General features: G+C 38.8%; 2 protein-coding genes across 2 annotated transcripts; one reads left to right on the forward strand and one right to left on the reverse strand.

Annotated features, from left to right (window-relative positions):
* The first annotated feature begins 293 nt into the window (after positions 1 to 293).
* On the forward strand, positions 294 to 2,956 carry LOC137720461 (very-long-chain (3R)-3-hydroxyacyl-CoA dehydratase PASTICCINO 2A). Its single transcript, XM_068459530.1, has 9 exons — positions 294 to 515; positions 596 to 707; positions 838 to 856; positions 965 to 1,053; positions 1,167 to 1,220; positions 2,110 to 2,180; positions 2,278 to 2,359; positions 2,600 to 2,696; positions 2,787 to 2,956. Exons 1-9 carry the CDS (start codon positions 445 to 447, stop codon positions 2,855 to 2,857), a joined length of 666 nt encoding a protein of 221 aa, XP_068315631.1. The 5' UTR covers positions 294 to 444; the 3' UTR covers positions 2,858 to 2,956.
* A 1,085-nt stretch (positions 2,957 to 4,041) lies between these two features.
* LOC137721314 (guanosine nucleotide diphosphate dissociation inhibitor At5g09550-like) lies at positions 4,042 to 8,254 on the reverse strand. The gene is made up of 13 exons (XM_068460414.1): positions 8,124 to 8,254; positions 7,512 to 7,574; positions 7,305 to 7,388; positions 6,791 to 6,898; positions 6,508 to 6,680; positions 6,306 to 6,417; positions 5,966 to 6,046; positions 5,822 to 5,884; positions 5,632 to 5,730; positions 5,411 to 5,535; positions 4,829 to 5,039; positions 4,494 to 4,568; positions 4,042 to 4,302 (listed from the first exon to the last, which is right to left on the reverse strand). Exons 1-13 carry the CDS (start codon positions 8,208 to 8,210, stop codon positions 4,252 to 4,254), a joined length of 1,332 nt encoding a protein of 443 aa, XP_068316515.1. The 5' UTR covers positions 8,211 to 8,254; the 3' UTR covers positions 4,042 to 4,251.
* Between the last annotated feature and the right edge of the window lie 6,295 nt (positions 8,255 to 14,549).

Below are 14,549 nucleotides of genomic sequence, written 5' to 3' on the forward strand. Positions count from 1 at the left end.
AAAGAAAAATATATTTGTGAGGAGTGTCGAATGAGATTTTTGGAGTGCCAATAACACTTCCCTTATAATTTACCAAACAATTAATTAATTACTTTAGTTCATAGATATTTCTTCTCAAATCACAATAAAAACAGTTTTGAAAAAAACACAGCAATTGCAGATTAGTCCTAAAATGGGTTATTATGATGAAAGCAGTAGCATTGACCTTTAATGGGTTTTGGTATTTTTATTAATGAAACAAAATTGAAATCGTTGGGGGTTGGAAGTTAGGAAATACTAAAAACGGTGCAAGAAAAATTTCAGGCGCCAGCATATCTAATTGGTTGAAGCGTTGAGCTACTCACCTACATGCCCTTTACTCCTCATTTATTATTCTTCTTCCCATCGCTCTCTCGCTCTCTATAATTGCTGTCTAGGCTCGTAGATCTGCCATAGACATCAGTCATGGCGGTACCGTTATCCGCTCTCAGGCGCCTATACCTTTCCCTCTACAACTGGACTGTCTTCCTCGGATGGTACCCAGTCCCCACTCTCTCTCTCTCTCTCTCTCTCTCTCTCTCTCTCTCTCCCCAACTGGATTCGATTTGTGTTTCAGGTTTCAGGTACTGTATCTTGCTCTCAAGACTCTCAATGAATCCGGCCACCAACATGTCTACAGTGCCGTCGAACGCCCTCTGCTTCTCGCCCAATCCGCTGCCGTTTTGGAGGTTCTACTTCCACTACTCCCTCCACTTGCTTACTATTTATTTTTTGAATATTGGAGAATGTATTTTCACGTTTCATTTTTCTTGGGTTATTCTTTGAATTGGGTTTTGAAATGCTGGGATGGAGCAACAGATTCTTCATGGGCTAGTGGGTGAGTACCTTAGTTTCCTTTGTTTATATGTTAAAATTCAGCTGATTGAATTATATTTTGTGGGTTTTGTTAATTGTTAGTTCTCATATGGGATTGCATTTGATGCAGGTTTGGTGAGATCTCCAATAACAGCAACACTGCCGCAAATTGGTTCGAGATTGTATCTGACATGGGGAATCCTGTGGAGTTTTCCTGAGGTTCAAATGCAAATACAAAGTTTGGGGTTTAAATTTTTAGTAGCATTTTATTATACATGAAAGTTCATTTCTTTTGGATATTTAAGTAACAAGATGAAGCTTATTTGCTGCAGACTCGGAGTCATATGCTTGTTAGCTCTTTGGTCATCAGCTGGTCTATCACCGAGGCAAGTGTTATCCGATCTTCATTTCTTGCGCTTTTTGCTCTGTTCTGTGTTTGCATCTGTGTAAAAGTGTTATTATTGCAAGTATATGCACTTTTGTTTTCAAATTTTTGGTGCCTTAAGCAATCTGGGTCATTAAGTATTGTTCTAAACCATTGATCTCGCAATCTGATTTTGTCTGATAAAATGGCATGACCAAGTTTGTTTTGATTTGTTTTATCTGAGTGTGATGTCTCTTATCAGATTGTGGATAAAAGGAATTTTATTGTGGAATTGTAAGACTTGGCATTTTGGTTTAGATTGTGTATGAAGGGACCTTTTAATACCTAGGCTTTTAGCTTGATGAAATGATTTTAGTAAATCCTAGTTTCTTGCTTTAAGAACGAAAGAAATTTTTGTCTAAAGTTTGTCTTGAACTTTTGCTTCGAAAGCATGTAATAAGAGCAACTCAGTATGTATGTTTTCTGCTCCCAAATTACTTAGAAACCTCATATGCTAAGGCTCAAAAAATTTCTGGACGGAAATTTCTAATTTCTAATTTAAAATTTGTATGTCATAGCTGGCTTTTATAACAAGTTGGGTTTATACAGAATATTTGAAAATTCTCAGACAATTGCTTCTTTGTTTAACTTTCCAAAACACTTTCCAAATTCCTAACTTAAGGTAATACATACTGAAACCAGGCGTTGATTGCATTAATACATGCTGCCGTCTTAGGGTTTAAAGTGCGATATATATTAGACTAATTTCACTTGTGAAGCCAGTTAAATTCATGCTGCCGTCTGATGTTCATTGCATTAATACTTGCATCCTGATGCTGATTGCAATCATGTTGGCTTTTTCTTCAGTTGTAGGAGTGAACAAATTCAGATTCATTTGTTTGTAATTGCAGATTATTCGATACTCTTTCTTTGGTATGAAGGAGGCACTTGGTTTTGCACCTTCATGGCTCTTGTGGCTCAGGTAGTTCATCAGTTTTGTGATCATTGGATGTGACGGGAAGTAGTTTTAGTCCTGCGATTCATTCATTCATCATTATTTTGTATTCAATGCCATGCAGGTATAGCACCTTCATCTTGTTGTATCCAACTGGCATCACAAGTGAAGTTGGTCTAATATATATTGCCCTGCCACACATTAAGGTATCAAATTATATGATTCATAAAAGCAAAATCTTTCTTTGCTTTTTTGTTGAGGAGGGTGTTCCAAAAGGAGTGGTTTTCTGGGTTTTGCAAGTTAGGTGTGCTAGTCGTTTATTACTCATCTAATACATGCAACTTTGCACATCATCTTCTACTTGTCCACAGCAGCTACAAAGAGCGTATAGCGTAGTCTTTGAAAGTGTTTATTTATGTTCACCACTTATGTTCTTGTATTCACAGAACTCTGAGAAGTATTCTATAAGGATGCCAAACAAGTGGAACTTCTCTTTCGATTACTTCTATGCTGCAATTGTTGCACTAGGAATCTATGTCCCAGGTACGCATCTCTTTCACTGGCATATTTTAACCACACTTAAAACTATTTGGCCGGTTTTTGTTTATTTTCTGGTGGATTTATCTGTTGCAGGGAGTCCTCACATGTACGGGTATATGCTTGGACAGAGGAAGAAAGCTCTTGCAAAAGCCAAAGGGGAGTAGACAGCAACAAAGTTTCAATGTATTTCTCATCATGATTAATCATACGGTTTTGTGTGTAAGATGGAATTTTATTCTTAAAAAGGTTTTCAGCCAGAATCATTTTTGTTTTGACGAATTTCTTAACATGCTAACGAGACTAACTAATCATCCTGGTTAGCGCCGAACAAAAATTATTCGATCTTAACACGATAAACTTGTTTAGCCAAGATTCAGGTCACCATAAAGTTAAAAACAGGAATATATGTGGATGTATTTACAGAGATTTGCTGCTACGCGGTTAAAAGCAGGAAACTTGTTCCTCAAGGAAAGCGAAAAAAGAAAAAGGACTTTCAAAAGAAAAGAAAAATAAGGAGGGTGAATAAAACAGGAAAAGTAAAAGTAATTTCCAAGTTGGTAAAAAACGGGAAACTATTTTTGAAATTAGATTACAAATAAGATCAAGAGAGATTATATTCACACATCTCAAATTACTTCTTCCACGCTCTTTTAATTTTTTAATATTTTCTACACATCACTAGCACTTGAGAAATAAATATTAAAAAATTAAAAAGGTGTCGGATAAGTAATTTAGGATGTGTGAATATAATCTTCCTAATATCAATCTCTCTCTACATCTGTTCATTCAGCGAATCTCTGTAAGAAAAAACAGTCCGGCTTGCGAATTGCAATAGAGAACGTTCGTGGCAAACGTATTCTGAAGGAGGCATAGGACGAAATCCGAAGGGATGCGATGGAATTGGCAATGTCGGAGCCCGGTGGAAAAGTTTCAAGTTTCTATGGTAATAGGGCAACCAAGCCTAGATTCCACTAAAGTTTTCGCGTTCTGGTATCCTTCTGCTTTCAGCGTTGTTGAAGCGATGGTAAAGGAACAGCCAAATCCTACCAGTATTGTTGATGCGTTGGTGGCGGATCAAAAAATAATATGAATTCACAACGCATTAAGGGTCTGAGAATTCAAGGGCCCCTTTGAGTGGCTCGCCTCGGAGCCCTTGAATCTCAGGGCCAGTCCCAATTTCATGTTAGCATATCACATGCACACATGCTCGACGTACGTCATCAATTATCTTTTAAACTTGAATAGACGTAAAATTGCAGCAGGAAACAACTAAAATTTCCTTAACCATTATATATGTGAGCCATGTATTGGTGTCAGAAGCAGAAGAACGAAAATTCTATATCCTCCTTTGAGAATGTTCAAATTAATCTACACCTTCGGAGCGGAATAAGTTTTTAAGCAACGAAGGTGCTGCTAATTAACATGTTTAACGAATACAACATATATAAGAACAGAAACAGATTATGAATAAGCTTGGAACTTGAAAAAAATAAAAAAAAATTGAAAGAAGAGGAAATTAAAGGAACTATAGTGTTTTAATTGCTCTTGTTCCGAAATTTCATTCTTCAGCAGCGCTAGCAGCACTCAGATCCACGCTCAAGTCAAGGGCCTGAAAACATGGTGCAGTAAGATAAATCAACTTCGAGTACTAATGCAAGAGCTCAAATGTAACCTCGACTGATTTGTATATAAAGCAGCTGCTGATTAAGTCCTACATTTATATTCCTCGTTTAACGGGCGGGATTAGATTGATCCTTAATGTTCAATTATTTGAGTTGGCTAAATGGATTTGAAATTTACCTTTCCAGTTATCTTGCTGTACATGGCAATCACATCTTGCACAGTAGTCTCAAAGTGCGTCGTTGCGTCATAACTCTGCAATGCATTCCAACTCCAAGAAATGAACAATGACTTCAAAGTATCAATTCAAATACAGACAGGCTAGAATGTAACATTGACAACTATTTGGATTAATCGGCTTTATAATGAACTTATGGCCGGCTTTTGTGTCGAAAGCAAGTGAAAGTAGGGTTTGCGAGTTAAGCACCATTAGTTGTCATGAGTACAAATTAAAGTATAAATGTATGAGCTTACAAATAATCAAAACGAAGATGTAAGAATTCATTTATTCTCACCGCGGATATGAAACAATTGTCCCCAGCATCCTGGTTAGTAGGTTCGTATCTGTCGTAAGTGTCAAAAAAGATTTCATCTACAGCCCCAAGGAGATCTGTTCCAGGCTTCAGTTCCACTTGGGGGTTATCGGTCTCTGCCTCTGTTAACACAAAAGCAATGTATTTCCCTTTTGGAGCTACATTGTGGGAGTAGGAGCAGCAAAACAAGTACCTGCAACAGAGGCATATCCGGTCAAAGAACTTCATTTGCAAGGTCTTACCATTCTCATGGTAATTTAATTCTAATTGCAATGTGGCTTCTAGCAAGCACCGTGAGTATGGCATCGTCACAACTTCTGTTTATTTTATATATGCATTACATGTTACCCGATTCTCAATGATTTTGAGTTCTATGGAGGAATGACACAAAATGAAAACGACTTACGCAAACAAATAACTCATTTAACTTAACCCTTGTTGTGTGGGTTGAAATGCATATGTTTGTACAGATCAAGTGTCCTTCAAAAGGTCCTTGAATAAGGACTTACTGTTAGAGAATAATTAATTGAATTTGTGTTATTGGCATTCGAGGTATCAACTTACATATCAGATTTACGTCCAAGTTGCTTCTGGGGTAGAATAACCTGGACTGAGTGAGAATCCTGGGTGTTTGGGATTGGATGACTCATAATACATATGGCACGGGCAACTTTCCCTACCTTCTTCACCTGTTACACGAGATGGAGATTTGAACTCAAATCAGTTCAAAAAACTTTTCATGCCAGATGACCCTACTGATATTAAATTTTTTTTCTCGACGTTACCTTGTCAGGCAAATATGAAGGATCACATACAACTTTTTTGCATTTTGCAGTTTCTCCTTCGGAAGTCACACCAATGGCCTTCTTGTTTTCAAACTCTACCTGCCATTGTGCAACATCAGTCAAGTATCGATAATACGAACAAAAAGGGTGGGTTTAAATTTTCGATATGCATGAAAAAAAAAAAAATGACCTTGCATTCTGGCTTGCTGAGCATGTAGGTGCCGCCATAAACAGCACTCAACCGAGCAAATGCCTGCAAATTTCATAGCACATATAGTCAGAGGAACTAAGTTGCATATCCAAGTGATACTAGAACTAATGGTTGAAAGCATACCTGGGGGAGCTCTCCTAGACCATACAGGGGATAAATATATGGAGATCCTCCTTGAAAGCGTGCTAGCGACTCTGCATATAACTTTCAGAGAGGAGGAAGGTAGAGTATATTATAGAACACTGTAAAGTTGGATTGAGAAAAATTTCTGGGGTACTTCTAATTAATGCTTTTGAAAAATCTGCCATTGTCCATATATTGCCATATATTGCCTCGTAGAACATATTTAGCACATGTATAGGACTCGATTGGGCATGAAGCTTAAAAATACATATGCAACTTATTCATAGTCATAAGTATCAATCACCAACAATCTTTAAATAAAAAATTCATGCTTTGTTACCTTCATCCTCTTCACAAAAGCCATAGCAGGCTCGGCTAAGTAATTATCATCTCGGTGGAGAGCTAGTGCATGCCCAATGAAATCAACTGTATTGTCATCTAGCCCGTACTTCCTATGTCAGAAACAAAAAATTCTAATTCCATCGTGTAGAAATTAAACATATAGCACAATTAATGAGATTTTGGATGTGAGGAAGAAGTACGAAATAAGCTCCTGCGCTGTAACTTTGTTGAGGTCCATTCCTTCATGAGATTTTGGATCATTCTCATCATAGTCTTGCACATATATGAAAAACTTGCGAGCTCGTCGTTTCTCAAATAATCCCATTAGTGGAGATTTAAGTGCTTCCACATCATTAGCTGGTACTTTGTGGACCTGGAAGCATAATGCACAATCACAACGAAATTAGGGTGAAGCAAAGTTAGTCGTTCCATATATGTCGTTTAGATGACAGATGAGTAATTGGAACTTGTTAGGAATCACACCTTCCCTTTGTTATACACAAAACTACCATCAACAGCCTTGAAATTCAGATATTTAGTAACGTTAGTGTGAATCAGGACGCGAACCAAACCACCATTGGCCATCATGAACTGTCAAAAATGCACAGAGGTTGTAAAGAATCAAATTATCAGAACAACACGTTGAACAAATCGAATGACCTAGTACTTTTAAGAGATCACTTGTCAGAAATAGTGAGCTTTTAAGCAGACTTCATGTAATAAAACAGTTCAGACTAACGAAACAAAATGAAATTCCTGAAACAGGTTTCTTCATTGAGAAACATTGAATATGGTAAAGACGAGATTGTTGCTAACCGATGAGCTGCTGAATATCTAGATCACATCATTGACAGGCTTAAAAATTAACATGCAAATTAACACAGAAGATGTTACATCATGATCATCACCTATATATAAAGATTGGGGCAAGCGAAAGTAAAACTAAGAAAAGAAATCAAAGAACAACCATAAGAAATATATGCATCATTCTTTTTACCTTGGGGATCATATCAACATTGTAGTCTTTACTCGAGCCCAAAGTTTCTGGAGGCTTATCCTCTCCCCTGAATCGCTTCCAAAGCTAAAATCCAAAACTCGAAAACAAACCGAAGCCGTAAAAAATTACATGCATTATAACATCTCACCAGAAAGTATGCCAAACTGTGTAGCCAAAAAAATTACCAAATATTATTAAGATACTTACCTGGTTCAGATTAAGTGAGGTAGACTCTCCTCCATAGTAGTCATTCCTATCCATATGCAGTACCTATTTCAGGTAATTAAATAACATATGAAAAGCCTAAACATTCTTATTGATAAGTGATCTCTCTTACAAATTGCAATGAATGAAACCTAATCAGATTATCAGAGTGAGAAGAAATCATCCATGGTACATAGAAAAGACTCATCAATATTCACTTTTTAGCTTTATGAAAATGCACCTCAAATGTACAATATTATTCGCACTCCAAAATAGTCATTATGCACTCCTTCATCAGTCATTTTTATCATTAGAGAGGAGTGCGGAATCATTATTGTGGAGTCACAATAATGTCTCCCTTCCACAAAATTCAAACAGCTAGAGTGTATTATTAACCTACATTTCGAATTCATATATATATATATTGGGGAATTAAAATCTAATCAAGAATGTTAACCTAAATATATATAGACCAAAATCATCTACATGATTAATGAATGGGTGGTTTTTGAGAATATGAATCCAACGTCGGAGAGATAAGAGACCTAGTTTTTCTTGTAATTAATTTGCAAAGAAAGAATAGTTTAATTCATAATGAAGCGGAGGTTTAATTACCTTGAGACCATCAACTGAGAGAAGGCCACTGAGAATGCACTCTTTGAGGCCGGTTCCGAGCACGATGACGTCGTATTCTTCATCCATGGCTTTCAGAGATGAGAGGGAAACACAGTCTGCGTTTTTTTGTGTTTGAGTGAGAGAAATGGGGATTTGGTTAATGGGAAGAAGATTTGCGAGGAAGATTAAGTGAGGCTATAATTATGTCAAACAGAGAAGGAAGAGGTCTCTGACTCTAGGAAAGCCAGGCGTCCCTCGAGTTTCGGTTAAAACCGTTATCTGCCCCTCACGTAGGTTGAACGTGGACCCATGCTAAAATAAGAATGTCTGTTTCAAAATATGTTTGTGAATGCCCCTCTCCGGTAATTTGTTTGAAGTTGTAAAATATTTTCCTTTGTGTTTTTTTTTTTAGAAGAAACAATAGTACTTTTATTTATAACGTTAAGAAAGCATACAATCCTCGAGGGCCTCCTCAAACCTACAAATAGTTAAATTAAAAGTTAAGGCCAACTTTGCCATTCTATCCGTTAGCGGATATATGAACATGACAAACTGTTGAAGTATCAAAACCCCGCGCTTTAGTTTTAGTATCATCAATCAGCAAATCAATAGCGGAAGAGCCACCATTCAAGCTTCCAAGAGCTTGGACCACATTCCAAAATAACTTGCTGCCAACTTCGTTGTGAAGCCAAACAAACACCATCTCGTGCTGCTAAGACCTCAAACATCTTGGGAGTTGTCACATTAGATATTTTACGAGCAAAATCTCTAGCATAGCAGCCGACTTCGTCGGAAAATCTCACACACCAACACCCCCAGAATTTGTAGCTGCATAGAAAGCACGTCAACATTAATCTTGATCCATCACGGTGGGGGAGGAAGTCAGCGAGAAGGAGACTGAAGTTGACAAGTTTGAGGGTTGGCTGAGCTTTAATAAAATCAGAGAGATGAAGTCCTGCAAGATGACTCACGAGTGCAGGGTTCTCCACCTTGCCGTCCCATAGGAGAGAATTAGCTCACCATATAGAGTGAACAAGCATCGCATCAAGAGAAGGCCAAACTGACTTGAGGAGGGAGCAGCAGGACATTGGTTAAGCCAATTACAAAATGAAGAAGGTACAACACCTCTAGTACCAGTTTCGATATTGGAGGAGAAAAATACAGCACGTGCAAATGGACAAGCACTAAACACATGTAGCACCAACTCCCGAGAGGAACTACACAAGACACAAATATTGTCCAACGCAACCCTTTTTTTCTCCAGATTAGTACGAGTAGGGAGAATATCCAAACAAGCCCGCCAAACACAAAGTTTAACTCTACCCGGGACGTTGGCTTTCCAAATAGAGTTCCAAAATGAATAATCAGTAGCATGGGAGCTCGAGGAAGATGGCCGTTCATGCAAAGAGCAAGCAATTTTATAAGCATTTTTAACAGAGAAAAGCCCTTTAGAATCATAATGTTGTTGGTATTCAAAGTTTACTAACTCAATACCAATTTATGGGTGATAGGTTTTCTAACTCTATCACACCTCTCACTTGTATCTCTCTTTACGAAGATGGACAAAAAGAAAAGAAAGAAGCAGCAAGCTTCTTGGAAAACATGTACTTGATATATTAAAAGAGTTTCAACTCTACTGCTGAAATGGGAATACTTCAAACGTACACAAACATCTCTCTTACAGAGATTTTACTAGATTTTCTAAACATAGCATTGAATGCTATCCATGCAAAAGTCATATATGGTTGCTGCTGTTGAAAAACAAACACGGCAACTTGTAGAAAGATTAAAAAACATGCTAGCTGTAAAATAGAGTTATGAAGCCAACAATTTCAACTATTGGCATTTATTTGCTTTTGACTTCCAACACATCCCTTCAAAATCAAAATGCCTTCATGCCAGCATTTCACGCAACAACTTGAATGGCTCAACTGGCAGTGGCTTTGTGAAGATGTCAGCCACTTGTTCCCTTGTGTGACAATAGACAAGCTTAATTGTCTTTTGTTTCACACGGTCCCTAAGAAAATGGAACCTGGTATTGATGTGCTTGCTCCTCCCATGTTGAACATGATTCTTTGCAAGCTTGATTGCTGATTTGTTATCCACATGAATCACAGTGGATTCCACTTGTGGATGTGTTTGGACCCAAAATGACGCTTTTGGGCCAAGCCCATGTTTGATCTCGGTTTAATAAGAAATATCAAGAATATTTCCACCAAGGGCCTGGCCCAGTGGAATTTGGCCGAATCCTATCAGGAAATGGTTTCATCTGGATAAGGGTGAGTGGCCGAATCCTAGTACAATAAGGAATCCTCAGGGGATAGTTATGCTTCAAATAAGAAAAGATGCCAAGAATCAATGGTTGAATTTAGGTGATAAAAGAGCTTGATTCAGATTCCTACAAGAGTTAGGACTGGCCGAAACCTATTCAGATTGGGTTAAGGAATTCTAGCCCGAGTAAAACTCTACTTCGGCCATGAGGGAATTACTACTATGAATAGAAATGGGTGTGCATCATTCAAAGCCCCTCCAAATCAACACACAAAACTGCCATGTGCAAACTCTTGCTCTACAAGAAACATCTCAAGGACCTTGAGATTTCTATTTTCCTTTTTCCTGCCAACACATATTCAGTTTGGATAAACAGCAATGTGGTGGCAACCGACAACATCTTTAGTTTGGATAAACAGCAATAGAGTCGTAGAATTAGCTGACCCTCCTAGGAGCACTTTTAGTTTAGATAAACAACACTGCTTTGTGACCGATTGGTTATCTATCCAAGTCTCAGTTAGCAAGGATTTTTGAGTCCTTGTTGGTAGAGGTTATCTCATTAGCCTTATCGGTGAAGTAAGGTGTTACTATGTTACGACATTCGACACACTAAAAGCTGAATTTGATATTGAACTTCGTAGAACTAGCAACCTTGTCTTCAAGCTTTAAAACCCAAAGGCTGAGACGTGTTCCTTCCTTGGCCGCAGTTGCAAGATTCAGAAGTCATCAGTGTGCCCAACGCCACATCAACATTCATTTTACTCCGTGATTGAGCTCGACTGACGAGTTGGCATGCCCTGCATTCAATCGAATGACGTAGTTAGCTTATTAGCTATTCGACTTGCATGCCACGTAGGCTAGGTAGTTTTTAGGATCAACATTTTGGCACGTCCAATGAGACCTAATGCTAAAGCTACAAAGTTCATGACCATTGAAACACGGTTAATAAAAAAGGAAAACAACTATGGGTAAATCGACTACTCGTTTGGCACCTGTAGTTCAAAGTCCAGTCCAAGGTAATATGTCACATGCACAAGATCTTCCTGTTGCCGTGACACCAGAAGCCACATGCACGGTTAGCTGAGAAGTAGAAATTAATCTCTGCGGCTAGAACCATAATGCTGTAGTTTTCACTCAAACTACTAGAGTGGCAAAAGACATATTTATTGAAGGTCTGATAAAGGATTGCAACGACTAAGACGATGAGACTTCTAGTGCACCATTTAAATCTTTTTTTTGACGACTGGAAGAACAATCTCGACAGTTTGAGCAAGTCATTAGCCGAGAGATGAGGGGCTTACGTGCTCAATAAGACATAGTGAATGAGAGCCACACATTGACCAACAAGTTGCTCGAGACTCTAGTTAACAAAGTTCACGAGAGTGGGCTCATCGATCAACAAAGACAAAACATCTCGTTAAAGAAAAATACTCCCTTAGGAGGGGAAAGGTTGCCGCTAGTGCATGCTGACGTAGAATTCAATCGGCTCAGGATGATTGTTCTTGAAAAACTATACAGTGAAACAAGCACCAATTGGACCGAATTTGGCCGAATAATAGAAACGACATTTGTTGATATGGGTGAAGTCCAGAGAATGATTTATTCAGCTTTGAAGAAAGGGCCAAAAGTTTCAAAATTTATCCATCCATATTCGGTTTTCGTCGAAAGGTTTGAGTATCCCCAAGGATTCAAAATCCTAGATCTCAGTATTTTCGCTGGGGAATCATCATTGTCTTCATTGGAATACGTGGTCAGATTCATTGCCCAATGCGGAGATGTCAACAATGATTACTTACAATTGTTTAACTTCTGTTGACAGGCACGTCATTTGCTTGGTATATCAACCTTCTACCAAATTCTGTACAAAACTAGGAGGAGTTGGTCGAGAAATTTCACGAGCAATTCTATCGCCCTGGGATGGAAGTGTCAGTATCATCTTTGGCCAAAATGGCTCAATCATCAGATGAGTCACCAATGGAATATCTTATCAGGTTCAAATTGGCCAGGAATTGGTGTCGAGTACCCTTTCCCGAGGCCGAATATGTTAGGATTACCTATAACGGTCTAGATGTAGAATACAAGAAGAAATTTTTGAGATCAAACTTCTGAGATATGTATGAGCTGGCTCAGCACGTCGAGCAATACAATTATTTGCTCAAAGAAGAGAAAATCACGAAGACTCAATCCCCGTGGGACAATTTATAAGAATCCAACGGTGAGTTATGCATCAGCTAAGACCGATGAGTCCCAATATGTTAGTGTGGACGCGGTCGAGGTAATAATTGACAAACCTTATGTATGCAAGATGTTAGCTCATGCTAGTACTAAGGATGTCAAAACACACTTGGCCTCCGTTGAAGCAGCTGTCAAGACATCTAAAGTTGATGCCACCTTCGACTAGTTCTTACTTGCAAAGATTATTAAGCTTTAGCCAGGGCATGACATTCCTAAGGATGAAGATTTAAAAGGGAAAACATACTACAAGTATCATAACTAAAATAAGCATAGTACGAATAACTGTGTCGTGTTTCGTGATGGCATCCAAAGCTGGATCGATAATGGCAAACTGAAATTTCCCAAGAAGACATAGATGCTAGGTGACGCCGATCATTTCCATTCGGCAACGGTAAACATGGTAGATGCTCATTTACCGAAAGATAAGAAAAAAGGAAAAAATGAGTTCATTCTAATATACCATGCCACAAAATAGAATTTTCGGCTGTGTTTGAAGATCGACTTCTCATCCCAAAACAAACTGCGGAGCTTCTTAAATCCAGTATATGTCGAGCGAGTGTCTGACTCTAGTTCAAGTGGATCTGAAACCCAATGATGTTGTGCAGTAGATGCCAAGCAGAAGTCATTGTGGCCAAGTCAGAGCTGCGAAAGTCTTTGGCCAAATCACTACGACCTACGTATATGGTTTCGACGAAATCCCACGCGTTGCTTGGTTTGGGGCAATGCCAACAAAGAGTTTTCGATAGACTTGACCCCCAAACACAGGATTACAAACCTTATTCAGTTAGATGGTGACTTAATTTTGAGGGGCCATTTTATAATGAAGATTATTACGCCCACAAATCTGGGAGTTCGAGTTCATCCACGGCTCAGCAAACTTTCAAGCCACCTGAACACCATGACCACCATTGGCATGGTTACAATCTCCCTATCAGTGCATACACGGTTCTATCCAAGTCCCAGAAATGTCGCCAACAAAGGATGGACTCTATGGCCTATCGACGAACAACTCAGGAAGTTCAGGTCACGAAATGGCAACCTAAAGAAGCAGAAAAAAAGGAGGATGACCGACAAGCTTCGATAATCATGACCAAGCTACTTCAAGGGAAGAAGGTGATCGATCACGACGTTGAAATTGAGATTGAAGAATCTGAAAAGAGAATCAAGCTTCTTCTTCAACCTGGAGAAATGAAAGCTCGCATCAAGCATTTTAGAAAAGAGGCCAAAAGTAAACTTCCTCTGTTGCTGCCACAAGAGCCATTGATCAAAGTCAATTAAAATCAACATCCACCATTTTTCAGTGAAGCTTTAGAGTATATGCGGGAATTTCATAAGAAATCTGCAAACGACTTATACGGCCTCCCAAAGGCATGTCAATAATCTCTTAACTTAGCTCTGACTAGCCCCGACGTTGAACAAATCAAGTGGTTGAATTTAAGAATGAAGGCAAGATTCCACATATTCGTGAAGCCAGTGTTCTCATCTTCGACGTGGATCCATATGTCGATCTAGATCCTGCAGACCTTTCATTTTCTTTAGATGATCTGCAATATTTACGATATCATTTTGAAGTTTCTCAATCGAGTTTGTATTCGGCTTCACGATGGAAGAGATGGTACGTGTTAAGAGACTAAATGCCTATTTGGACACCCGAGACGCCTGTATCTCGTATTAGGAAGGGACTCGTAAGGCTTTACAAACCCAAGACCAAGCCTCGGCATTGTTGGAGACAGATGTCGAAGTCGAAGATGAAATGGTCACGCCTACCATATATTTTTTTCACCTGTTGTTGTGGACGAGGCGGTTGGAGCGGCTGAAAACCAGGATAATGGTCCTTGTCTTACCTACAGAGTTCCAGCTAACCACGTCCCAACCAAGTTTTTTGGACGGCGACGTGGTTGCCGAATAGACTATGCAAGT

The sequence above is a fragment of the Pyrus communis genome, chromosome 16 (assembly GCF_963583255.1).
Source record: "Pyrus communis chromosome 16, drPyrComm1.1, whole genome shotgun sequence".
Classification (NCBI taxonomy): domain Eukaryota; kingdom Viridiplantae; phylum Streptophyta; class Magnoliopsida; order Rosales; family Rosaceae; genus Pyrus; species Pyrus communis.

What these genes read in the sequence shown, in the direction of transcription:
- LOC137721314 (XM_068460414.1), bottom strand. Translation starts at nt 8,210, where the DNA reads ATGGATGAAGAATACGACGTCATCGTGCTCGGAACCGGCCTCAAAGAG. An exon ending in CTTCATATTTGCCTGACAAG is followed by an intron (nt 5,536 to 5,631) that starts GTAACGTCGAGA and finishes CTCGTGTAACAG; the next exon opens with GTGAAGAAGGTAGGGAAAGT. An exon ending in CTTGGACGTAAATCTGATAT is followed by an intron (nt 5,040 to 5,410) that starts GTAAGTTGATAC and finishes CCTCTGTTGCAG; the next exon opens with GTACTTGTTTTGCTGCTCCT.
- LOC137720461 (XM_068459530.1), top strand. Translation starts at nt 445, where the DNA reads ATGGCGGTACCGTTATCCGCTCTCAGGCGCCTATACCTTTCCCTCTAC. An exon ending in TGGACTGTCTTCCTCGGATG is followed by an intron (nt 516 to 595) that starts GTACCCAGTCCC and finishes TTTGTGTTTCAG; the next exon opens with GTTTCAGGTACTGTATCTTG. An exon ending in TCAGCTGGTCTATCACCGAG is followed by an intron (nt 1,221 to 2,109) that starts GCAAGTGTTATC and finishes TTGTAATTGCAG; the next exon opens with ATTATTCGATACTCTTTCTT.